At 33.2% G+C, this 27,251-nt stretch overlaps 2 protein-coding genes and 3 pseudogenes across 2 annotated transcripts in view; all 5 read left to right on the forward strand.

Moving 5' to 3' along the window:
- Positions 1–513: 513 nt before the first annotated feature.
- Positions 514–1,908, forward strand: LOC107025232 (annotated as a pseudogene).
- A 2,727-nt stretch (positions 1,909–4,635) lies between these two features.
- On the forward strand, positions 4,636–8,620 carry LOC107024643 (cytochrome P450 CYP72A219-like). Its single transcript, XM_015225636.2, has 5 exons — positions 4,636–5,132; positions 5,736–5,953; positions 6,608–6,855; positions 7,198–7,582; positions 8,072–8,620. The coding sequence occupies exons 1-5, from the start codon at positions 4,853–4,855 to the stop codon at positions 8,495–8,497; spliced, it is 1,557 nt and encodes a 518-aa protein (XP_015081122.1). The 5' UTR covers positions 4,636–4,852; the 3' UTR covers positions 8,498–8,620.
- Positions 8,621–11,386: 2,766 nt separating this feature from the next.
- LOC107025559 lies at positions 11,387–14,786 on the forward strand (annotated as a pseudogene).
- A 4,140-nt stretch (positions 14,787–18,926) lies between these two features.
- On the forward strand, positions 18,927–22,024 carry LOC107025233 (annotated as a pseudogene).
- A 1,330-nt stretch (positions 22,025–23,354) lies between these two features.
- Positions 23,355–27,251, forward strand: part of LOC107025465 (DNA repair protein RAD16-like) — a 9,661-nt gene continuing 5,764 nt past the window's right edge. Inside the window, exons 1-7 of the mRNA XM_015226252.2 lie at positions 23,355–23,480; positions 24,313–25,418; positions 26,042–26,164; positions 26,243–26,316; positions 26,477–26,540; positions 26,641–26,787; positions 26,871–26,956. Of these exons, the coding sequence (XP_015081738.1) occupies positions 24,357–25,418; positions 26,042–26,164; positions 26,243–26,316; positions 26,477–26,540; positions 26,641–26,787; positions 26,871–26,956 (1,556 nt within the window). The 5' untranslated portion in view covers positions 23,355–23,480; positions 24,313–24,356. The remainder of the gene's footprint in view (positions 23,481–24,312; positions 25,419–26,041; positions 26,165–26,242; positions 26,317–26,476; positions 26,541–26,640; positions 26,788–26,870; positions 26,957–27,251) is intronic.

Consider the following 27,251-nt stretch of genomic DNA (forward strand, 5'->3'; position numbering starts at 1 on the left):
GAGTATATAAGTTTTTTTGTTTCCGTAATGGAGTACATAAGTTGAGTGAGTGCATTCATGGTGCATTTTTCAAGCTTGTCAAGTTGCGATTAATATATGATGAGATGTTTTTATAAAATACTCCATCTGTTCCTTTTTATACATCATATTTTTAGATTTCACTTGCAATACGAAACTAAGTTTACAATTGTACCCTTATTTAATTTTTTTTTAAGATCAACTTTTTAATAAATGATAAATAAATTCATCTTTTATTTTTATATTTGTTTATTAGATTTCCTTATCAAAATCAAATTTTATAAAGTAATGCAATGGTGAGCGTAATTAGTCAATGTATGAAGTAATTATAATTAACATTAATTACTTATTAATTTTCCTACATTGAACAAATATATATTTTCAAGACTAAATAGAAAAAGTATCATAGATAAGCTTTATACAGTAAGGATGACATATAAAAAGGAATAGAAAAAATATAAAAATTTGGGAAAATTTTAAATTCTTAAAGAGTTACCAAAAACTAGTTTTTTTTTTTTTTGAAGTCATATTCCTAAATATGTTTGTTTCTCCCGTTTCAAATCCTATTCCTACGCAGCCTTCTGTTTTAATTCCTATTCCTAAATGGTTTGCCTCTCCTTTTCAAATTCTATTTCTACTTGGATTCGAATTCCATTTTTCTATAAACAATTCACAATTCACAATTCATAACGTAGAACAGAGTATAGAAAATTGACATGGATTCACTGAAACAGAACAGAAAATATAAAACTGACTTGGATGTAGTGAAACAAATAATAGAGGAGCGGAAAAGTGTAACCCAACAGGTTGGTCGCCAGAAATTTTTCAATAAATTGGAATTGGAACAGAAACTACTACAAACACGTCGTCAAGAGGAAAAACGTGAAGTTGAAGCAAAAACGCAATTACAACAGCAACGGAAGAATGATAAATCTTATTCATCAAAATTGTCGAATTCCAAAACTGACATTCAGTGCCCGATCAAACCGGAATCTTCTTCATCGGCTTTGCTTCCACGAGAAGAAGTTATTCGCCGGCTTAGGTTTTTGAAACATCCGGTGACTTTATTCGGAGAAGATGAAGAGGCAAGGTTTGATAGGTTGAATGTTGTGTTGAAAGCTGGATTGTTTGAAGTTGAGGAGACTGATATGACTGAAGGGCAAACGAATGACTTTTTGAGAGATATTTTGGAGTTGAAGAAGTCACGGATGTTGAAGCGGAAGGCGACAGATCAGGATAAAGATCGTGATGATGAAGATTTGAAGAGGATGAAAACTAATTTTGAGGATTTGTGCGATGAAGATAAGATTTTGGTGTTTTACAAAAAGTTGTTGAATGAGTGGAACCAGGAGCTGGATAATATGAGTCCTGAGGCTAAAAAGCAGACAATGGTGGCTACTTTTATGCAGTGTGCTAGGGATTTGAATCCGTTATTTGATTTATGCAGGAAAAGGTTACTTAATCATGATATTCGGAAAGCATTAGTTGTGATGGTTGAATGTTGTATGAATAGAGAATATATTGCTGCAATGGATCAATATCTTAATAAGATAGCCATTGGTAATGCACCTTGGCCTATTGGTGTTACTATGGTTGGTATTCATGAACGATCAGCGCGCGAGAAGATTCATCGCAAACAGTGTTGCCCATGTCATGAATGATGAGACAACAAGGAAGCTTCTGTATTCAGTTAAAAGACTGGTGACGTTCTGCCAACGACGCTACCCAACAATGCCATCCAAATGTGTGGAGTTCAATAGCCTTGCGAATGGCAGTGACTTACACTCTCTTCGTGCACAAGAGTCAACTCCTCAAACCTCAGAAGAAAGGCTTACGATAATGCTTATGCCTGCACAAGGAACGTCTATAGTTTAATTTGCTTTTGCACTCTATTTAATTCTGTATGTTGATTTTCCCTGCGACTGACTAAAGTAATTTACTTTTTTTCCTTGAAGTTGAAACCGCGCCTGTTCAAAGTTCTTATATCAATTTCTTATCGTTTTCCTATTGAAACAAATTAATATAAAAGACCTGCAAACTCACTTCCCTGCTGAATTCCTATTATGTTTCCGGTTATTTGGTTCGTTTGATACACCTAACTTCACTTCCCTGAACACTCAAAGAACCAGCTCAAGATACTATTATGACTCGTATCTTACGCTACCCAACAATGCCATCCAAATGTGTGGAGTTCAATAGCCTTGAAAATGGCAGTGACTTCCAATAATGCCTAGGTCTGTCCAAGGAATTTCTCTTTTTAACTGTTAACTAATGGAGTAGTTTGTTTAGGATTTTTATAATATAAGGGTACTGGATATCAAGTGTTAATTTTAAACAAATCCTAGCTAGTTTGCAATATTTTGTACTTGTCATACAAATGGATTGCTAATATCTATTGAAGAAGTTGGGCTTTTCATAGCGTAATAAGGACAATATTATGTTTTGGATTCATCTCCCTTCTAGGATTTTTCTATAAACTCTGAAAGATTATATGGGCTATGATATTCCAAAATGAGTCAATTTTAATTAATGAGCAACTTTCACATATAGCAAACACAAAAATCATATTTGTATGTTATATATAGTTATAGTTTGCAAATTGTGCTCCATATCAAATATACATATTATATTTCGCTATACATATACAAAAGAAAGCAGTTGTATATACACTACTTCTGTTTCGGTATACATATACAAAAGATCAATTGTATATTCTACGTTTGCATAAAGCGAGAAAAAATAGAAAGGCAAAGGAAAACTGACAGTGAAATATTTTTATTGTATAATTACAAGTGTATAGGACGAATATATATGTATGTGCATGTGCATATACAATTTTCTCTTGTTTTATACAAACAAAAACGCAATTTATACATTTCTGTTTGTATAAGGGAAAGACTGGTTAGCCAGATCTGGGAGAGTGGCGAGCGAGATCTGAGAGAGGGGAACGAAAATATTATATATACAATTTTCTCTCGCTTTATACTATACAAACACATTTTATACATTTGCATTTGTATAAAAACGAGAGAGGCGAGGGAGAGAATGTAAGTGGCAAGCAAGATTCACCTGGAGAGAGACGAAATTGCAACAGTTTGCTACGGGGTACAATTAAATCAAACTATGTTCATAACATTAAATTTGAATTAATAATTCGCTATTATATACAATTTTCCCTTAAAATTTACAATGTCAAACCCCTGTGAAGGCTTAAATTAAAAAGACATACAAATATATAAGTTTATTTATTAACTTGGATTTAACTGAAATTTATGTTCTCTAAACATTTAAATTTGTATAAAAATTAAATAAATGGACATCCATATTTGCTCTATAATCAGTTTGAGTATATCTTACTAGAATTGTCACGTAGGATATATTTTTCTAATTTTCAACTTTATGCAAATTTTAGTTTCTATTTGTGCACCTTCAAAGTTGAAAGACATAAATAACAAATAAAACCAAGTCAAAAAAGCAATTATATATTACATCAATTATAAATATATTTAAGTGTTGTAGTAAACTCCATGCTAAGGGTAGCACACGTTTAAAATCACAATTCCAAAAATAGATTTTCTTATTAATGAATCATCATTCTTGCTCAGTCAAATAGATTTAAATAAATTGATTTTGACTTTATTGAATCACTTACCATGGTAAGTCAATACAATTCGATATGATATGTTTTTTATTGTAGAATTGTTTTTCTAGGCCAGTATCTTCTTTACGATATATTTTTATTTGTCTACATAAAAGATGTTTCCTCCTTCTACTAGGGAAAATTACGTTGGGAAACAAACTTATAGTATTTAATTACTCATTATAGCTATAGTTTGTTATAATTATTATTCACAACTAACATTATACATTAATTATGTGGGCTGATTTCGAGTTTATATAATTAGTCATGCACGTTTGTATAGCTATAATTCGCCAAAATATACAATACATATGTATAATATACAGTTATTCAACATATATACATATAGAATTCACCTTTCTCCCACTCTCGCTCGCCTTTCTCCCCCTCTCCCGATCTCGCTCGCCTCTCTCCTCTCTCTCCAAGTCTCGCATCTCTCCTCCCTCATCTAACCAATATACATATATAATTCACCTTTCTCCCACTCTTTTCCCCCTCTCTCTCTCCTCTCTCCTCTCTCTCCCATTATCACTCGCCTCTCTCCTTCATATAACATGTAGCTCCGAATTGTAATTATCAAACTATAGCTGTGGAGAGTAATTAAGTTATTTTTAAGTGATTATATGTGAAAGTTCTCCCTAATATTTATTTCGTTAATAACGAAGATATATTAATTCCTCTGTTTTTATGCTCGACTAATTTTAAATATATATATATATATATATATATATATATATATATGATTGGTTTTAATACATTTATGTGCTTACCAGATGGCACCCTTTCTAGAAGGGTGTCTTTGTCTTTTTTTTCTTGTCGATGAGGAAAAGGAGAAGTTAGTTGTGGTGGAAATCAAGAGTATTCTTCTTGTATTCATTTTCATTAAATAAAGGGTCACATTTCGCCACGCCTGCCTTTCAGCTAAATTCTTGTGCAACATATGCATAAAAAATATATATATATTCATATCAAATGATCGGGGTGGGTTGAAATTGAAAACATTAAAAAGATTAAATCTTAGCAATAATAAATATACTAATCGTATTAGCGTTTTATAGCTATAGTTTTGCTATTTGGGCTCCATGGCCAAATTATATTTGCTACAGAGCATATAATTTGTACAAATCGGGCGCTATAAAAGGATGACTCTATATATAACACATTAAATTCCTTAGGGAAAGGAAACATAAAGTAATGGAGATTGCTGCTTACTTCTTAGTCTTATTTTTATTAGCAATTACTTTTGTAATATATGCATGGAGATTGTTGGACTGGGCATGGTTTAGGCCAAGGAAACTAGACAAATGCCTTAGACAACAAGGTCTTAAAGGGAACTCTTACAAATTGATTTTTGGAGACATCAAAGCATTGTCGAAAAGCATTGAAGATGCAAAGTCCAAACCGTTGAATGTCTCTGATGATGACTTAACACCAAGAATTCTTCCTTATTTCGTTCAAACAATCAAAAAATATGGTACGCTTTATGGTTTTCTCATGTATCTTTTTGGGGGTTTGAATTCACACTGCAATGTCACATACGGTTAAGCTCTCGTTTGACTATAGATTTTGAAGTTGAAGCTTGAGAATTGAGCTTTTGAAGTTATTACTTTTTGAACTTAAAAGTTGTTTACTTGGGAATTTTTGAAGTTATGTGAGTGAAAGTGAAATTTTTCCATTTAGTCTTTGGAACTTGGAGATAGATTTTCAAAATTTGATTCAAATCTATGGTCAAACAGATATTCGTAGATAATTTTTCAAAAGCTTGAACCAAAATCTATGACCAAACGCTAGGTTAGAATAGAGGGGTGCTTACCCGCCCACAACAACATGATCCAATGGCTCAGCTATAGTATCAAGTTAAGTACGAGTTTAGATAAACTAGTTACTTTTGCTTGGACCATATATTTTATAATAAGAAAATTTTTAAATATGCATTTATATATTTAGGTTCAAATCCAACAAGTAGAACGAGAATCTAGCTATAAACTAAATTTTAAATTTTTACTCCGCCTCTTTCTGTACTTATGAAAAGTAAGAAAAGTTGAGATAAGAATTTTGGACTTGCAATATTTGACAGGTAAAAACTGTTTTATATGGATTGGGACAAAGCCTTTGGTGATTGCAAGGGACCCTGAGGTAATAAGGGATGTGTTTAACAAACATGCTCTCTATCAAAAGCCAAAATCAACTCCCCTGACCAAGTTGCTGGCACAAGGAATTGTAAGCTATGAAGAGGATAAATGGGCAAAGCACAGGAAAATTCTCAATCCTGCTTTTCATATGGAGAAGATAAAGGTACTCTTTTTTTATTCCTCTCCCTCCCGAAAGCATAATATCTTTTCATGTAGGGGCAAAGCTAGGGGGTTGAAAGGGTTCATTCGAATACGCTTTTGTTGAAATATCACACATTATGTATAAGGTTAATTTTTTTTTTTACGTATGTATAATAGAGGTTGAATCCCCTTGGCTTCTTGGTGTGTTCAATTTTCTAAGATTTTGAATTTTCTTAGTGAAAATGTTGGCTCCAATCCACCAAGGTCCACAACTCCACGTGGTTGGCCTATGAGAAAAAATCACTCTTACATACGCAACATTTTGAAGATATAACATAAGTATTAGCAATTTAAACTTTTATATAAATAGTCGCACAATTGAAAAGAAAATACTTCAGTTTATAGTTGTACTGATTATCACAAATCGATGATATCTTCTTGTATTGTGAAATCCTTTTTGCTCCATTAGTGACTCTAACCCCAAAATCTTAGGGTTGAAGGTAAGGGGTTTACCGTCGGAGCAACTTCCTCTTGTCACAAATCCATCATATCAACTCTGCTTTCATTTTGTCTTGTCTCTAGCTTGCAAATATGTTCTAAGCTCTTTGAGGAGATGATATTTCTACAAGATGCAGTTGGTTTAATTTGTATTATTGAGTGGTTTACAAATATGTAGGATATGCTTCAAGCAGTTCGTTTGAGCTGCAGTGAAATGGTGAGCCAATGGGAGCAGGCTGTCTCAATGAAAGAATCGTCCACCGAACTCGATATATGGCCTTACCTTCAAAGATTGACTAGTGATGTAATTTCTCGCACAGCCTTTGGGAGCAACTATGAAGAAGGTCGAAAGATATTTGAGCTTCAAAAAGAACAAGCTGAGCATGTCATTGCAGTTTCTCGCACCTTATATATTCCAGGATGGAGGTAATACGATGCCCTTTTTCCATAGTATAAGTTATGTATTACAAAGTTCATCACTAATCTGTTGCCAAAGATTTTTTGGTAATGATTGCTATTCCGTCCTAAAATAGGATCATCGACAAGTTTTTGTGGAATTTGTACGCCACTAATACCTATGTTTGATGTTTCTATAGTGCCTGCTATGACAAGTTAAAACATATTGATAACAAAAAACTCTTTATGTGTGTATATAACTTAAACTCTTATTTCCATATCTATACATATCCGAATATAACAGGAAAAGAAGTTTAAAATAGTGATTTTTTAATGATGATATACATGTTTTTGTGTGTTAAACTAATGTAGGTTCTTGCCAACTAAGAGAAATAGAAGGATGAAGGAGATCGAGGGAAAAGTTCAAGCAACAATTAGGGGAATTATTGATAAAAGAGTGAAGGGAATGAAAGCAGGGGAGGCCAATACTGATGACTTATTAGGCATATTGTTGGAATCCAACTTTAAAGAAATAGAGCAACACAGTAACAAGGATTTTGGTATGACTATAAAAGAGGTTATTGAGGAGTGTAAGTTGTTCTATTTTGCTGGACAAGAGACAACCTCTGTATTGCTTGTATGGACTATGATTTTGTTAAGCAGGCATCCTGATTGGCAAGTTCGCGCAAGAGAAGAGGTTTTGCAAGTGTTTGGAGATGGCATGCCAGGATTTGATGGATTAAATCGCTTGAAAGTTGTAAGTTATTATTTTTTTTTTATTGTAAGTTATTTTAGCGTGTTTACCTTCCTTTTAATTTCTATATCTCCGCAACACATGGTTTTAATTTTATTTAGCATTGAATGAAGGATTTAAACTTAGGTTCTTAGCATTGAACTCATTGTTACACACTCAGACACTCTCCATTTGTTCCATTTTGTGTGCAGACTTTTCTTTTTAGTTTGTCCAAATGACAAGTTTAATCTTTAACTTTTCAATTACCCTTGATGAAAAACCTTTATAGCCATAGAAATACCATGGAATGTTTATGATCACAAGTTTTAAAAGTCTTCTTTTTTATTTAACTCTTTGCCAATCAAATAGTGAGTATCCGTGTGTTTATATTGTTTCGAGAAAATATTAGATTCATTTGACCCCATTCGACATAGGCTCCATCAGTCTTTGGTTCTATGTTCTTGATTTCCTTATTACTGTGCTAATTCAATGCTGAACTGATTTTAACAATAGGTGACAATGATTTTGCACGAGTCGTTAAGGCTATATCCACCAGTTGGTGCACTTGGTCGAAGGATTACAACTAAAACGAAGCTAGGGGAACTAAATTTACCAGCAGGAGTGATGCTGTCTTTACCAACAATTTTAGTGCATCATGACAAGGAAATATGGGGCGAAGATGCAACAGAATTCAAGCCAGAGAGATTCAGTGAAGGAATTTCAAAGGCAACAAAAGGCCAAATGACATTTTTCCCATTTGGCGCGGGACCTAGGATATGCATTGGACTCAACTTCGCAATGATAGAAGCGAAGATGGCTATGGCTATGATTCTGCAACGCTTTGCGTTTGAACTATCTCTTTTGTACACTCATGCTCCACAGTCGGTAATAACTATGCAACCCAAATATGGTGCTCCTCTAGTGTTGCATAAATTGTAAGTTGAGACTTACATGAAATGTCTTACATTGAATTAATAACTATTTCAAACAAGCATAATTAAGTTGATATGTATTGCAGTTTTGGTCCCTGCTTTCATTCGACCATAGGTCATATCTAAAGAATGCGAAAAGGCTCAAATATGTCATTGAACTTTATAACAAGTTTCCTTATACAATTTGTATTCTAAACAATATTGGTGATAACAAAACTTTGCAGAGACAGTGAATTTCCAAAATTTAAATCACCTGGTCAAGAACAAAAATTAATTAACAAGAAACTAAAATCTGTTGAAACGTATCAGAATCTGTATGAAACAGAATGGAAAGAAAATCGAGCTCACTGAATTCACAGTACTCCCTTAAGAAAATTATTTTCTTATAGTATTTGAGGTTCGAATTGGAATATATCCTCCCAGGATAGAACGATCTTAATACTGGTATTGATACCCAAAACGTTGGTGTTAGCGAGCCACTCAACCGCAGTAAGTACACGAATAAAATTTGTGCAGAAGAAGAAAAAGTCAGATTTCGTTAGTAAGAATTTTGAAGATTCTCATGTATTTATAGCCAAGAAGCAGTGGTTCCGAAAGATTGCAACCTTTTAGAAATCACACGACCATTCATGAAAGCTTGCAACCTTTCAGAACAGTCATCTCCAATAGCGGGTCATGCGAATCAATCATTTTTCAAAGTCGAGCGAGCAATGACGGCGCGAGGGGGGTCCCTCTTTCCAACCCCTTTAACAACTAATAGAAGTGTTTCGCTATTACACTTCAATTTTGCTTCCCACCGCCAATGAGGGAGAAATGCTTTTTATTAAATCATAAGAGAACTCTTCAAGTTCCTCTATTCTCATCTTCCATCTATTCCCCATTAACTCTTTCTATATACCCAATGGGTTTATCTATGTCATCCATTAAAAACTCGACTCAATTATGTCATTTTTGTTAAATTAAGTAGGGAAAAGGGTCTGATATACCCCTCAACTTTGTCATTTAGAGCTGATATACCCCTTGTTATGAAAGTGACTAATATATACCCCTACTTGTAAACAAATGACTCACATATACCCTTTTCCTCTAACGGAAATGAAAAAATAATAATTTTCAGTCTAAATTTTTATTATTTTTTTCTAAAAAATATAATCCCATATGAGTAAATTTAATCNCTTTTTTTGTTTCAATGACTAATTTATAATTATTATTTTGATAATCAAATTTATTTATGTTTCACTAATATTCTTGTAAAACTTATTGTAGATTACCAAAAAAAAATTTGAATACGAAATTAAATTACAATACACACAAAAAAATAGTTTAATTTTTTTTCTTTAAAAGAAGGAATGAAAGAAAAAAATAAAATAAGAATAAGAAACTCAAATAATTATAATAAAAGAAGTCAAAAAATAATTTATGTATGAAAAAAATTAAAATATACCTTGAACTTTTATAGAAGAATCATATATACCACTAAATAATTTATTTAAAAAAATTATAAGTAATAAATATAAATTTAAAACTAATTATTTAAAATTCCGTTAAATGAAGGGTATATGTGAGCCATTTCGTAACGGCAGGGGTATATGTGAGTCGTTTGTATAACGGTAAGGGTATATATGAGCCACTTTTATAACGAGGGGTGTATCAGCTCCAAATGACAAAGTTAAGGGGTATATCAGACCCTTTTCCCAATTAAGTACTTATCCAGTATCCATGCTAATATAAGACAACTTTTAATGGATGACATAAATGAATCTTTTTTTTTAATCAAAGGTCGATGATCAGGATGTTCATGGTTTAGATAAAAACCAATCCAAACCAACAAATTGAACCAAATCGATTACAGAAACTGGTTTTATTTGGATTTGGATTTGTTTGTTTTAGATTTTTAAAAACCAATAGTATTTGATTTAACTTTGATTATGTTTTAAAAGCTCGAATAAATAACCGAACTGGTAAATTATATACATATATCTCTATGTATTGCTATCATATTTGGTACATCTTTTTACTAACGCATATTCTTGCCTACATTCTTATACATATGTAGGGTCCGACGTTCCAAGCTAAGTTCTCATCCCCGTGACGAGAAGTCACCTTGATCATACTTAGTAGTGGTAAAGCCTTTCACTTTAAGGACTGACCCTTTTATCACTTTCAGTCTTTACTTTTCCGATATTGTACGTGACGCCCGGGTTACGGCTTGATCACTCTTGATATAAATATGGCTATTAAGACTGCAATTTTCCGCTTTGTTTTTTTACAACTCTTTTATGATGTAAACTACCTTTTATAATCTCTTGAATTTCTATTATCTTGTTTATGTATGCTAAGTTCATTGTGTAGGACCTCTAGCAGTTCTATATGTGACGTTACACCTAGGGTCTACCTTGGATCATGACATTTAAGTTCATGTCAAAAAAAAGTAAATAGAATATATAACATTGGTCAAACACTTAAAATTGATTTTTTTAATTAATATTTTTAAAATTTATTTAAGATTATTAAATTCCTTAAAAAAAAAGAAGAAAAAAGAGTATTCAAATATCAGCATTTGGTGAATGGAAGTTTTGATTCATTTTAAAGTTATTTTGAGTTATATTTTACCTTGTCAAACACTTCCTAACTCATGTTAATTTATTTTTTAAAAACTTATTTAAGTTATTTCTATATTTGTCAAACAATTCTAGAAGTCAAAAATTGACTTGAATGTAGGTTTGTCCAATTTTTGAGTCAATTCAATTATCTTTATAATTTAATTTAATTTTGAAAATGAGTCAAATTTTGAAAAACAAAACATAACAAACAAAATTTGGTCAGAGAGAGTATTAAAACTTCATAGTATATATATAACACAAACACATTAAATTTCTTATAGGGAAAGCAAACATAAAGTAATGGAGATTCTTGCTTACTATTTCTTAGCCTTATTTTTATTAGCAATTACCTTTGTAATATATGCATGGAGGTTGTTGGACTGGGCATGGTTTAGGCCAAGGAAATTGGAGAAATGCCTTAGAAAACAAGGTCTCAAAGGGAACTCTTACAAATTGATTTTTGGAGATATCAAAGAGCTGTCTAAAAGCATTGAAGATGCTGAGTCCAAACCATTGAATGTCTCTGATGATGACTTAGCACCCAGAATTCTCCCTTATTTCGTTCAAACAATCAAGAAATACGGTAATCTTTTGTTTTATTTCATTTGGTTTTCTCATGTATTTGTTTTAGGGTTTGATTAGTTCAAATTCACATATGAAGTTAAGATTTTTTGAAATTCAAGTTGTTGTACATGGAAATTGTTGATGTTTTGTGACTGAAAATGAAACTTTTCCATCAGTTTTTGGAACTTGGACATAGTTTTTCAAAGTTTGTTTCAAATCTATGGTCAAAAAGATATTTGAAGATAATTTTTCAAAAGTTCTGATTGAAATTCTATGACCGAATGCTAGGTAAGGATAGAGGGGTGCTTATCCACCCACAACAACATGATCCAATGACTCACCTATAGTATCAAGTACGAATTCGGATAAACTAGTTACTTTTACTTGGACCATATATTTAAAAAAGGAGATTTATTAAATACTTATATATGTTTAGTTTCAAATCCAACAAGTATAACGAGAATCTAGCTATAAATTTCAAATTCTAACTCTGCATCTTTCTATACTTATGGAAAGTAAGAAAAGTTGAGCTAAGAATTTTGAATTTTCAATATTTTACAGGTAAAAACTGTTTTATATGGATTGGGCCAAAGCCTATGGTATTTATAGGGGAACCTGAGATTATAAAGGATGTGTTTAACAAACATGCTCTCTATCAAAAGCCAAAATCAACTGCCCTGACCAGGTTGCTGGGACGAGGAATTCTAAGCTATGAAGAGGATAAATGGGCAAAGCATAGGAAAATTCTCAATCCTGCTTTTCATATGGAGAAGATAAAGGTGTTTTTTTTCATCCCTTTCCCTCCCAAAAGTATACTATATTTTCACGCAGGGGCGCAGAAGGGGTTCATTTGAATCCCCTTTGTTGAAATGCTAAATTTGTTTATTTTTATGTATGTATAATAGATGCTGAATTCGCTTGGTTTCTTGGTCTGCTCAATTATTCACATTTTAAGTGTTTAAATAAGATAGTCATACAATGCAACAAAAATAACTCATCTCCGTGACAGTATAAACAAAAATTACTTCACTTGTATTGATCATCACAAATTCATGATATCATTTCCCCCCCTAGAAGCTCCCCTCTTTTTACACCATTTCATGAAATTGGCGCTGCTTTCATTCTTTTTTCTCTCTTATCTTGCAAATCCAATTGATTTTCCTTTGTATTTATGAAAGGTTAACAAATGTGTAGGATATGCTTCAAGCAATTTATTTGAGCTGCAGTGAAATGGTGAGCCAATGGGAGGAGGCTGTCTCAATGAAAGAATCGTCCGTTGAACTCGATATATGGCCTTACCTTCAAAAGTTGACTAGTGATGTAATTTCTCGCACAGCCTTTGGGAGCAACTATGAAGAAGGTCGAAAGATATTTGAGCTTCAAAAAGAACAAGCTGAGCATGCCATTGAAGTTTTTCGCACCTTATACATTCCGGGATCGAGGTAATACGACATCGTTTTTCCAAAGTTTAAGTTATGTATTACAAAGTTCATCACTAATCTGTTGATAAATGGTCCCTAGCTAACATATTTTTTTAGTAATGGTTGCCAATCCGTCCTTAAATAGGATCATCGACAAGTTTTTTGTGGAAGGTGTAAACAGCTAATTCCTATGTTTCTATAGTGCCTGCAATGACAAGTTAAAAATACATTGATAAAGTAAAAACTCTTTACGCGTGTTTATAACTTAAACCCTTATTTCCCATATCGATATCCGAACATAACTCGAAAAGAAGTTTATAATAGTGATAATATGATGATGATATACATATTTTTGTGTGTTCACCTAATGTAGGTTTTTTCCAACCAAGAAAAATAGAAGGATGAATGAGATTGAGAGAGAAGTTAAAGCAACAATTAGGGGAATTATTGATAAAAGAGTGAAGGGAATGAAAGCAGGGGAGGCCAATACTGATGACTTATTAGGCATATTGTTGGAATCCAACTTTAAAGAAATCGAGCAACACGGTAACAAGAATTTTGGTATGACTACAGAAGAGGTTATTGAGGAGTGTAAGTTGTTCTATTTTGCTGGACAAGAGACAACCTCGGTATTGCTTGTATGGACTATGATTTTGTTAAACAGGCATCCAGATTGGCAAGTTCGCGCTAGAGAAGAGGTTTTGCAAGTGTTTGGAGATGGCATGCCAGAATTTGATGGATTAAATCGCTTGAAAGTTGTAAGTTATTCTAGCTTCTTACTGGTAAATTAAGGGTTTAAAGTTTACGTCCTTAACATTGAACTCATTTTACTTTTGAAATTCATATGTTAAGAATTCATTACACACTCTCCCTTGATCCATTTCGTGTGACTCTCGTTTCTTTTAGTTTGTTCCGGAAATAATGACACATTTCTGTTTGTAAATAATTTAATCTTCAACTTTTCATTTACCCTCAACACTTTTATAGCCAAAGAAATGTCATGAAATATTTAAGATCACAAGTATTAGAAGTATTTTTTTCATTTAATTTTGTGCTCAATCAAACAATGAATATGTGTGTGCTTATATCGTTTGTGGAAAATATTAGATTCATTTGAACCCGTTCAGCATAGGCTCTATCAACATCTTGTTCTATGTTCTTGATTTCCTAATTATTACTATGCTGATTCAATGCTAACCTCATTTTAACAATAGGTGACAATGATTTTGCACGAGTCTTTAAGGCTATATCCACCGCTAGTGCACTTCGTCAAAGGATTACAACTAAAACCAAGCTAGGGGAACTAACTTTACCAGCAGGAGTGCTGCTGTCTTTGCCAACAATTTTAGTGCATCATGACAAGGAAATATGGGGCAAAGATGCAACAGAGTTCAAGCCAGAGAGATTCAGTGAAGGAATTTCAAATGCAACAAAGGGCCAAATGACGTTTTTTCCATTTGGTGCGGGACCTAGGATATGCATTGGACTGAACTTCGCAATGATAGAAGCGAAGATGGCTATGGCTATGATTCTGCAACGCTTTACGTTTGAACTATCTCCTTCGTACACTCATGCTCCACAGTCTGTAATAACTATGCAACCCAAATATGGTGCTCCTCTAGTGTTGCATAGATTGTAAGTTGAGACTTACATGAAATGTCTTACATTGAATTAATACTTATGTCAAATTACAAGCATTATTAAGTTTATATGTATTGCAGCTTTGCTCCCTGCTTTATCTAAAGAATGGAAATAGCTCAAATATGTCGTTGAACTTTAATAAAAGGTTTATCTATTAACTCAATTACGTCATTTTTGTTAAATTAAGTGTCTATCCAATATCCATGTCAGTATGAGCCATTTTTTTTAACAAATGACATAAATGAGTCTTGAGTCTATTTTTCTGGGTGAATATCTTAAAAGGTCATTCAACTTTCACAATTTACCTAACAAAGTCATTGAACATTATTTTATATCAATAAAATCACTCAACTTATATAATCAACTTAGATGGTCATTTAAATTAAAAAAAATAACAGAGCTTCAGCGAATCATAAAATTAGAAAATTGGAAGATTAAGTTAATGATTGAACCTTAATGAGTTTTAACAATAACGTTTTAGTTCCAATCACTTGAAACGAGAGAGATCAGAGACCTCAAATAGATGACGTCAGAGCTCTATTTTGGCCATTATAACTTGAGCAAGAGCACAGCATTTTCATTGACTTCTTAGTGGGTTTTCTTCAATTTAATTTATTTTTGAGCTTCATATTACATCACATAAAAAAAATTGTCTTTCATGTCATTTCTGCACACTTCTCTATAGAAATTTCTTGAAGAGACATATTTTTATTGATAAATTTAGTTGGATAATTTTATTGATAAAAAGGTCTAAGTTGGATGATTTTGTTGATATAAAATAAAGTTTAATGACTTTATTAGATAAATTGTGAAAGTTGAGTAATCTTTTAACATATTATTAACCTTTTTTCTTCTCAAAGGTTGATGACTAGTGAATGGATGTTCATGGTTTAGATAAAAACTGACTTGGACCAAAAAAAATTGAAGCAAATAGATTAAATAAACCATTTTATTTGGATTTGATTTGGTTTTAAATTTTTAAAAACCGTTAGTCTTTGATTTAATTTTTTTAAAAAAAAAACTCGAATAACTAAATTATTATATACATATATTTTATTATTATATATGCATAATATAATATTTTTATAAATAATTTTAAATATCTTATAAACATTTTCATATAAAGTTTATTTATAATTTATTTATGAAAGATAAAGTGTTCAAGATGAGAACATTTATATTATTGATTTCATGTGTATGAATCACTATTCTTAGTGGGACTAGAAATGTCACTATCTCTCCTTTCTAGGTCAAAAAGATGAATTTTGAAACTTTATTCACATTAAATTTAGTGATGAAAGCCCTTTAATGTTAATCATTCTAACTATTTTTTGTTTTGAATGAATTGTCGTCTTTTTTCCAACTTTGATTGAATCATTTTTAAAATTTTGTGTATGGTTAATGACCTAATAAACGAATCGAACCATAACAGAAAACAACCAATTAGATAAGTGTATATTGTATTTGTTTTTTCAATTAAAAATCAATTACAGTAATTTAATTTGATCAATAATTGATCCAATCGGACTCATGAACACCCTTATACATGACATATTTGAATGTTTTCTCTTTAAAGAATGGTGACCTACAAGATAATCTAATTTATACATAATGTCGAAACTGATTATATAAATTTAAGAACTTTTAACCCAAAAATAAATAACGGATTATCTAAATATCTCTAAATTTGACGTGTTTTATTATGATTTTCACCTAAGATATCAATCATATTAATTACCCTATCAAATAAGTCAAGTCAATTCGGGGATTATTAAGACTATTTATAGTTAAGCAAATCTGAATAGAACATGCCAAATTTAAGTTCATCTGTTAAAAAGAAAAAGAAGTAAATAAACTATAACATTGGTCAAACACTAAAAATTGAATTTTTTTTATTAATATTTTTATAAATTTATTTAACGCGGTAAAATTCCTTTTAAAAAATTAAGAAAAAAGAGTATTAGGTGAATGGAAGTTTTTAGTCATTTAGAATTTATTTTAAGTTATTTTTAATCTTATGAAACACTTCGTGACTTTCTAAGTCATTTTTTTTTACTTATTTTAAGTATTTTTATATTTGTCAAATACTAAGCCAAAAACGAACTTAAAAAGTAAGTTTGACCAACTTTCAGGTCAATACAAGCACTTGTAATCTAATTTAACTTTGAAAATTAGTCAAATCGACTTTCAAAATATGCAACATAAAAAATAAAGTGGACAGAGGTGTAAAGAATAGCACAACAAAAGTATATCCGAAAAACATTCTGCTAGCCCAAGATCATTAACTAAGATCAAAATATTCAATTAAAGAAGAGGAAGCTAAAAAGAAGAAATAATACTATTTTGGTTCGGTTAGGAGAACGTGATTATGGACGAAAACTAATTGATTTGGGTTGGGTTACAAATGTCTAATGTTACCCTTATTTATATTTGTATATGGATGTTTCTAGAAATTATTCTAGCTACATCTATAAGAAATATCTATATATTCCTATTTTTAACTACGTAACAAAAATCTAGATATTTCTATACTTACTATGAATATCTAATTATAGAACATTTTCTTTTTACTCTACAAAATTCTAGAGAATTCTACTTTAAAAAAAATTGTACCTCCAAAAGTTGAACTTTAATTTTTCACAAGAGGGAGTATTAAAACTTCAGGTAATAGAGATCCTTCTTTCTATTTCTTAGCCTTATTTTTATTAGCAATTACCTTTGTAATATGTGCATGGAGGTTGTTGGACTAGGCATGGTTTAGGCCAAAGAAATTGGAGAAATGCCTTAGAAAACAAGTTCTCAAAGGGAACTCTTACAAATTGATTTTTGGAGACATCAAAGAGCAGTCTAAAAGCATTGAAGATGCTGAGTCCAAACCATTGAATGTCTCTGATGATGACTTAGCACCCAGAATTCTCCCTCATTTCGTTCAAACAATCAAGAAATACGGTAACTTTTTGTTTTCTTTTGATGTGGTTTTCTCATGTATCTATTTTAGGTTTTGGTTAGTTCGAATTCACATATGGAGTAAACTGTACTTTCATTTCAAAAACTTGAGATCTTTGACTAAGTTCTTGTTTGACCATATACTTTTAAGTTGAAGCTTGAGAATTCAGTTTTTTAAGTTATGATTTTTTGAACTTAAAGTTGTTTTACTTGGGATTGTTTGAAGTTCTGTGAGTGAAAGTGAAAATTTTCCACCGGATTTGGAACTTGAGATAGATTCTTAAAGTTTGCTTCAAATCTATGGTCAAACAGATATTTTTTCAAAAGTTTTGATCCAAAATCTATGACCAAACGCGATATAAGGATAGAGGGGTGTTTACAACAACATGATCCAATGTCTCAGCTATAGTATCAAGTACGAGTTCGGATAAACTAGTTACTTTTGCTTGGACCATATATTAGTAATAGGAAGTTTATTAAATATACATATATATTTAGTTTCAAATCCAACAGGTATAACGAGAATCTAGCTATAAATTTCAAATTCTAACTCCTCGTCTTCCTATACATGTGGAAAGTAAGAAAAGTTGAGCTAAGAATTTTTGGACTTGAAATATTTCACAGGTAAAAACTACTTTATATGGGTTGGGCCAGAGCCTTTGGTGATTGTAGGGGACCCTGAGGTAATAAGGGATATGTTTAATAAACATGCTCTCTATCAAAAGCCAAAATCAACTCCACTGACGAAGTTGTTGGAACAAGGAATTCTAAGCTATGAAGAGGATAAATGGGGAAAGTGTTAGGTTTTATTTGTCCTAAATTTCTTACCATAAATAGGTTTTCCTTTTAGGAAAAGGTTTTGGATTGACTAATCTTTTTTCTTGTAGGAAAAGGTTTAGGACTCTATAAATAGAGGAATGTTGCTTCTAACTTAATTAGCATTCCCAATGTAGTCTTAAGGCTTGAGAGTTTTGGTTAGAGGGAGAATTCGTGGGTCATAAGCTTGATACGTTATCACTTGTGTGAGCCTCCCATGTATTCCGAGTGAATTGGTTGAGGTTGTTTCCCTCTGTATTTTGTACTCTCATATTTATAGTGGATTGCTCATCTCCTTTGTGGACGTAGGTCGATTGACCGAACCACGTTAAATCTTTGTGTCTTTTGGTATATTTCTCATTGTCTTCTTACTCATGGTCTTTTGAGGTTTGCTTTGCTAGCTTCCGCGTTTACACCTGCTTATTTTCGGTCCCAACACAAAGCATAGGAAAATTCTCAATCCTGCTTTCCATATGGAGAAGATAAAGGTATTTTTTCATTCCTCTCCCTCTCAAAAGCATAATAATTTTTCACGTAGGGGCGAAGCTAAGGGGGCAGAAGGGGTCCATTTGAATCCCCTTTGTTTTGACATGTTAAGTTTGGATATTTTTACGCATGTATAGTAGATGCTGAATTCCCTTGGTTTCTTGGTGTGTTCAATTATTCACAGTTTAGGATTTTAAATAAGATAGTCACACAATGCAACAAAAAACATCATCTCTATGATAGTATAAACAAAAATTACTTCACTTGTATTGATCTTCACTAATTCACAACATTATTTTCCCCCTAGAATCACCCCTCCTTGTTGCTCCTTTGGTGACTCGAACCGACAATCCTAGGTTAGAGGTGAGGGGTGCTTACCGTTTGAGCAACTCTCCACTTATCACAAATTCATGACATCGACTCTGCTTTCATTCTGTTTTCCATCGAGCTTGCAGATATGGCTTAAGTTTTTTTAACTGATAATATTTCTGCAAGATGCAGTTGGTTAAATTTGTATTAGTGAGTGGTTTACAAATGTGTAGGATATGCTTCACGCAGTTCATTTGAGCTGCAGTGAAATGGTGAGTCAATGGGAGGAGGCTGTCTCAACGAAAGAATCGTCCACCGAACTCGATATATGGCCTTACCTTCAAATATTGACTAGTGATGTTATTTCTCGCACAGCCTTTGGGAGCAACAACGAAGAAGGTCGAAAGATATTTGAGCCTCAAAAAGAACAAGCTGAGCATGTCATTATTAAGCTTCTTGCACTTATATATTCCGGGATGGAGGTAATATGATGTCGTGTTTTCATAGTTTAAGTATGTAATACAAAGTTCATCATTAATTTGTTGCTAAATGGTCCCTAGCTAATATATTTTTTGGTAATTGTTGCTAAATGCTAATCCGTCTTTAAAGAAGATCGACATATTTTTGTGGAAGCTGAACGCCGCTAATACCTGTGTTTGATGTTTCTATAGCGCCTTTAATGACAAGTTAAAATACATTCATAGAGTAAAAACTATTTACGCGTGTATATAACTTTAACCCTTCTTTCCCATATCTTTATCCGAAATATAACAGGAAAAGAAGTTTATAATAGTGATAATATGATGATGATATACATCTTTTTTGTGTGTTAAACTAATGTAGGATTTTGCCAACCAAGAGAAATAGAAGGATGAAGGAGATTAGAGAGAAGTTCGAGCAACAATTAGGGGAATTATTGATAAAAGAGAGAAGGGGATGAAAGCAGGGGAGGCCAATACTGATGACTTATTAGGCATATTGTTGGAATCCAACTTTAAAGAAATCGAGCAACACGGTAACAAGAATTTTGGTATGACTATAGAAGAGGTTATTGAGGAGTGTAAGTTGTTCTATGTTGCTGGATAAGAGACAACCTTTGTAGGGATTGCTGGACAAGAGACAACCTCTGTATGGATTGTATGGACTATGATTTTATTAGGGATGCATCCAGACTGGCAAGTTCGTGCTAGAGAAGAGGTTTTGCAAGTGTTTGGAGATGGCATGCCAGAATTTGATGGATTAAATCGCTTGAAAGTTGTAAGTTATTTTAGCTTGTTACCTTCCTTTTAATTTTCATATCTCCGCTACACATGGTGTTACTTTTATTTATTGTCAGGTTAAGGATTTAAACTTAGTTTCTTTGCATTGAAGTCACTGTTACACTCTCCCTTTGTTCCATTTTGTGTGACGGTCTTTTCTTTTTGCTCATAAAAGAATGACATATTTAATCTTTAACGTTTTCAATTACCCTTGATGAAACACTTTTATAGCCATAAAAATATCATATAATGTTTATGGTCACAAGTTTTAAAAGTTCTTTTTTATATAACTTCATGCCCAATCAAATAGTGAGTATGTGTGTGTTTATATGGTTTCTGGAAAATATTAGATTCATTTGAACCCGTTCGACATAGGCTCCATTAGTCTTTGGTTCTATGTTCTTGATTTCCTTATTGCTATGTTAATTCAATGCTGAACTCATTTTAACAATAGGTGACAATGATTTTGCACGAGTTGTTAAGGCTATATTCATCGGCTAGTGCACTTCGTCGAACCATTACAACTAAAACGAAACTAGGGGAACTAACTTTACCAGCCGGAGTGATACTGTATTTGCCAACAATTTTGGTGCATCATGACAAGGAAATATGGGGCGAAGATGCAACAGAGTTCAAGCCTGAGAGATTCAGTGAATGCATTTCAACGGCAACAAAAGGCCAAATGGTTTCCCATTTGGCGCGGGACCTAGGATATGCATTGGACTGAACTTCGCAATGATAGAAGCGAAGATGACTATGGCTATGATTCTGCAGCGCTTTTCGTTTGAACTATCTCCTTTTTACACTCATGCTCCACAGTCTGTAATAACTATGCACCCCAAATATGGTGCTTCTCTAATGTTGCATAAATTGTAAGTTGACTTGCATGAAATGCCTTGTATTGAATTAATAACTGTTATTTGTAGTTTTGATGATATAACAAACTCAGAGACCTTGTAAAGGGACCTGCTCCCAAGTGGAAATAAACATACAAACTGTCAGGCTAAAGAAAGTACAAAAAGTTAGTGCACAGTCTCCAACAGTGGCAGAAACCTCGGTCAATGGCATGGCCTTAAAGATTGTGACTATTCTACATAAACATGAAGTTCAATAGTCACAATCTCAGTTTTTGCAACTGGAAAAACATCTCAAGAACTCTTGCAAAAGCTTAGCAAAGAAGTGAAGAAGCATTTCAAAGATCAATTCAAATCAGAAAGAGTTGGAAGCTTAGTTGTCTTAGGAGTACTTCTTTTAAACGTATATTGTAAATTTGTTCATAAATATATAAAGGACTCAGATCTTTTGGGTTGTTGAAAAGTCTAAGTTATTTGAGTCTAACTGATTTAGTGGGCAACCTTGTGCGTCGCTTAGTCAAATTCTAAGTCATCCGAAGTGTGGTGAGTTAGTGGGCAACCAACGTGTTGCTTAGTTGAATCCTAAGTTGTCTAGTGGTGATGGCTTAGTAGGCAGAGTGACATCTGCTTAGGCTCTTCAAGCAACAGAATCATTGCTAGGTTGTGAGATTAATAGCTTCTTCTCACATTGTTGTAATCGGGTTTCACTTTTGCTTGAGAAGATTAGTGATAACAATTGTAAATCCTGTGTGACAGGTCGTGGTTTTACTCCCTTGAGCAAGGAGGTTTCCACATAAACTGCTTGTGTTGTTTTCTGTTTTATTTACTCTTCGTTCTTACATAGAGTGTCTCAAGGGACCTGGCCCATTGACTGATAGTGGATCCACGTATTCTATCAATAACTATGTCAAACAAGCATAATTAAGTTGATGTATGTAATTCAGCATTGGTTTGTGCTAGGGGTGTCAAAAATGAAGCCAAACATAGGTAACCCGTCCAATCCGCCCAAAATTTTAAGGGTTGGGCTCAAGATAATTTTGTTTAATCTCAATCCATTCAAACTTAACTCATTTGAAGAGAATTCTCAATTGAGGCCAATTTAGTCTCCAATTTCAACCCGTTTTAAAACTTATTATTAAGATATGTTTCTATATTGAAAGTATGAATTATTATCTATTTAACATTTTTTAGAATTTATCTATCCATTTGTTACTTTTTAAACAAAAAATTCTTGAGTGGAAATTCAAATTGTGATTATAAAAGTTAAATATCAATATGTTAAATTATTGAGATTAATCAGGTCAAATTGACGAGTCAACACCCAACCCATTTTTTAGCTCATTTGAGTCAACCCATTTGAGCTGAAAGTAAACTTTGACAGGTAAATGACTCAACCCAATTTCTATTCAACTCATTTTAATATTTTCAATTTCAACTCAAACCGTCGATTTGACACCCATAGTCTGTGCTTTCATTCGATCATAGGCTATATCCAATGAATGGAGAAAGGCTCAAATAAGTCGAGTTAATTTGGGGCTACTCAAGACTATTTATAGTTGAGCAAATCTGAATAGAACACACTCTTAAAATTTAAGTTTATTGGTAAATAAATAAATAAATAAATAAACATAACATTGGTCATACACTAAAAAAAATGAATTTTTTAATTTTATTTAACACTGTAAAATTCCCAAGAAAAAGAAAAATGAGTATTTAAAAATAAACATTTAGTTAAAGGAAGTTTTGTTTGCCACAACTCACAAGGAAGCGTTATTTTCGCAGTTAGCACCATTCTGGACATGCATAAATTATGAGTCTCACAATTATTACTACAGTTCTAGTTGGGTCCCACCATGTTGCCATCGTTTGCTGTTTTAGCTTATACATCAGGCATAAGCAGGTGTACCTTGTGTCAATAGGAATAAAAAACGTTTGCTATTATCAAGTACTATTTCTCTCCTTTATAAAAGACTTTTCCCGCTTCTCAACTTCTCAGTTCCCTCTTCTCTCTGTTTCTAGATAAAGTGAAACAATTGCTGCTGAGCGTTTGACCTCTTTCTCGCCGGAGAATCGGAAGCACTTCGTTTTCCGGTAAACAACGATAACTCCTCCGTGTTTTTTTCCGTCCAATTTTATGTGCAATTTTTAAAAAAGTTGGTTTTATGATAGGAATATGTGATCACTCGTTCTAGTTGATTATAAATTTTTGTGTTTCCCGATTGTTACCGCCGACTGTAATGATTTCATCCGGTGATTGTCCGAGAAGAAGTTTTAGAACTAAAGAGACAAATTGAGATTCTCTCATCGTTCATGTTTTTTTTTGTGTGTATGTAATGAGCTGTTCCTAAGTAAGTGTTATGCACCTGTATAGAAGGTTTTGACGGTTTTGTACTTCGATTGCAAAAAAAAAAATAGGTGATTAGAGTTACCGAGCACTGACAAGCATAATCATAGAGATATGTCTGCAGATTCGATGCACAATCCAAGCTTAAATAAGGAAGGTACTTGTGTTTCCTAGTGTATATTTTTTTCTGACGTAAGATATTTTTTCTTTGGGTCAAATGCCTCAGCAAAGCCTCAATATACAGTGTAACTTAAGTGATATTTTGCCTCAGCAGAGCCTCAATATACAGTGTAACCTAAGTGAAATTTTCCAAGTTTTTGTATATAGTTGTTCTGACCTTTATTTTAGTGATGCATGACGCCTAGAGGCTAGTGTTATCCTGTATATGAAACATGGTATGATTTGCATTGTCAATTGGCGAAGCCTGAATTTTCACTTGGGGCATTAAAAAATATAAAGAAAGTAAACATACAAAGAAGTCAGGGGATTTAACAATTGCTATACTTGCGGTGCGTTTTTTCTGCCCATGGCATTGTCAACTTTGCTGTTTAGTAATGTAATGTTTCTATTTTTGGTTAGTTGTTCACACAGCAGAAGTTTTCAATGCGGTGAAACAAGAACAAATGGATGTAGTTACTGAAAAAGAGTGGGAGTATCGTGCATTGAAGGCAAGGATAGAAGAAAGGAAAAAAGACCGCAAGAAGAAACAAGAGGACAGACCAACTTTAATGTGGGAAACTTGGGAAGAAACATATGACAAATGGCTTGTGAAACACTTCGCAGATGATTTGGATAATCAGAATGAGTTATTGTGTGAAACGGTGGAGCCATCATCAGATATGATTGTGCCATTGTTCAGGTACCAGAAGGAGTGGTTGTTTTGGGCTCTTAAGCAAGAAGAATCTTCATCCAAAGGGGGTATTCTTGCTGATGAGATGGGAATGGGGAAGACTATCCAAGCGATAGCACTTGTGCTTGCTAAAAGGGAATTAGGGAAAACAATTAGCAAATCTAGTTTATTGTCATCTTCATCCAGTACTAATAAGCAGGAACCCTCAGCAGTAAAAGGCACTCTTATCTTATGCCCTATGGTTGCTGTCCTTCAGTGGGTTACTGAGATCAATCGATGCACCATTGAAGGTAGCAACAAAATTCTTGTGTATCATGGTTCTAACAGAAGGAAACTTAGCCACGATATTGAAGAATATGATTTTGTCATCACCACATACTCCACTGTTGAGGCTGAATATAGGAAATTTGTCATGCAGCCAAAACAAAAGTGCGAGTGGTGTGGCAAAGCATATTATGAAGAAAAGTTGCCCATTCACCAGAAGAGTTTTTGTGGACCAGATGGTGTTAAAACTGCCAAGCAGTCAAAGAAGCAGAGGAAGAAGTTAAAACTTGACGAGGAATTGTTGATGCAGAAAACAGATTCTACTGAGTCAGAGACTTATTTGCAGATAACAGATTTTATGGAGTCAGAGACGAATGTGCAGGAAGAAGGTTCTACCGCAGAGACTGATATGAAGAAAACGGGTCGTAGAAAGTACATGAAGCGTAGTAGCATGGCAGAAGAAGGAAAAAATGATGGTTCTATGGATAATTCATCCAGTGTAAATCAAGATTTGCCACAGAGGAAGTCAATTTTGCATTCAGTGAAGTGGGATCGCATCATCTTGGATGAGGTACGTCACGCCTTTGCATATCATGTGTACTCACTCGTATATGTTGTTACTTTCTTCAATTATCATTATGTCATAATTTTTATTTGTTAGTATCATATGTGAGTGAAAATGGTTAGTTTCCTAAGGACTCATTTGATTTAAATACTAGTAGTTTCCTCACAGATGATCAAGTTTTTTACAAATGCTTAAGAGTGAGGAACATTGATATCTGTAGTGCTATCTTAAGGACTTAGAATGTGAAGTACTGTATGGTTTATGCAGTCTGCGGAAACACTATTGTAACTGCTGAATAATATAGATGAATGTACCTACCTACCTTTAGGATGTTTCAGCTCATTGACATTTAATTAGCTGTGTGAACGAAAATATCCTGATGCTCATGGTTATGCTCAATTGCTCATGTGAAATATTATCTTCAATTTTGGTTTGGTTTCTATCTTCTATTCTTGTAATGAATCTGAACATTCTGTTCTCTCAGTTCCTACTGAATACTGTTGTATACTTATATTTGATTTGCAGTGTGTGCCTGTCCCAATCATCTCACTGCATTCAGAATTTCATAATTGCATGTGATACAAAATCTTGTCTGCAATGTTTCAACTCATTTCACTTATCTGATACAGGCTCATTATGTAAAAGATAGGCGCTGCAACACGACAAAAGCTACTCTTAGTTTGAAATCTTCTTATAAGTGGGCCTTAAGTGGTACTCCGATTCAGAATCTTGTTGGAGAATTATATTCACTTGTAAGTTCAACTTTTGCTGGTTATTGTCTTCCAGATGTTTGTGTTATGAGATTAATTAAATGCTTTACTTTTGCACAGGTCCGTTTCCTACAAATAGTACCCTACTCTTTTTACTTTTGCAAGGACTGTGATTGCAGAACACTTGACTACAGGTAGTAATAGTTCACTATCTTTGTACCTACCCCCTAGGGTTAAAGAAGTATGGTGCTCTAAATTTAATTTATAATTTATCTGTTCTTCCTTTTGCTCTTCAGCAATTGTCGTCTGAAACCTTTTATATTCTATATCCTTTGATCAACTTTTGTCTTGCAGCTCTACATCCGAGTGCCTACAATGCCCCCACAAATCAGTACGGCACTTTTGCTTTTGGAACAGAGTAAGCTACAAATTCTATTATTTAAACTTTTGAGGCTCTATTATTTCCAAAAATAAATAAATTGCTGACATGGTGAGATTGATGCATCTTCTCTTTCTAGTACATTGCTACACCTATAAAACATGAAGGAAGCTATGGGAGTGGTAGAGATGCGATGTTCCTTTTGAAGCATAAAATTCTAAAAAGCATCCTACTAAGGCGTAGTAAAAAGGGAAGAGCTGCTGATCTTGCTCTTCCTCTTAAAATTGTAAGTTTTGTCGGGCAGGAATGTAGTCTGATTTAATCTGATATTCTCTTTTTAGCTTATTTCTTGGTTGTATATGGTCTCAGGTTACTTTGAGAAAAGATTCTTTGGATGTCATAGAAGAAGACTACTACACGTCATTGTACAATAAAAGTCAGGCACAGTTTAATACGTATGCTATCTATCCTGTATATGCTGTTCCAACCTTCTCTTTCTTGGTGAAAGTTCTTGTTTGTCTGTGGTTTCTCAGTTTTGTGTCACCCTTATGTAGTGTTTCCTCATTGATGTTGTATCATGAGGCTGGCTGATTGATTCTTTCCCCTTGTCTTATGTGTTGACTACCTTCCTGGAGTATGTTCTGGAACACATTGCTTCCATTTCTTGTAATCATGCTGATTAAGGTCACGTGCTTTCATTTCCCTTCCAATGTAGATCATTAAATATTGCTATCATCTGATTATCCCCCC

This window comes from Solanum pennellii, chromosome 7, assembly GCF_001406875.1.
Source record: "Solanum pennellii chromosome 7, SPENNV200".
NCBI lineage: Eukaryota > Viridiplantae > Streptophyta > Magnoliopsida > Solanales > Solanaceae > Solanum > Solanum pennellii.

Bases quoted from the DNA above. Each gene is read 5' to 3' on its own strand.
- LOC107024643 (XM_015225636.2), top strand. From the start codon at position 4,853: ATGGAGATTGCTGCTTACTTCTTAGTCTTATTTTTATTAGCAATTACT. The intron at 5,133-5,735 runs GTACGCTTTATG...AATATTTGACAG, and splicing joins TCAAACAATCAAAAAATATG to GTAAAAACTGTTTTATATGG. The intron at 7,583-8,071 runs GTAAGTTATTAT...TTTTAACAATAG, and splicing joins GATTAAATCGCTTGAAAGTT to GTGACAATGATTTTGCACGA.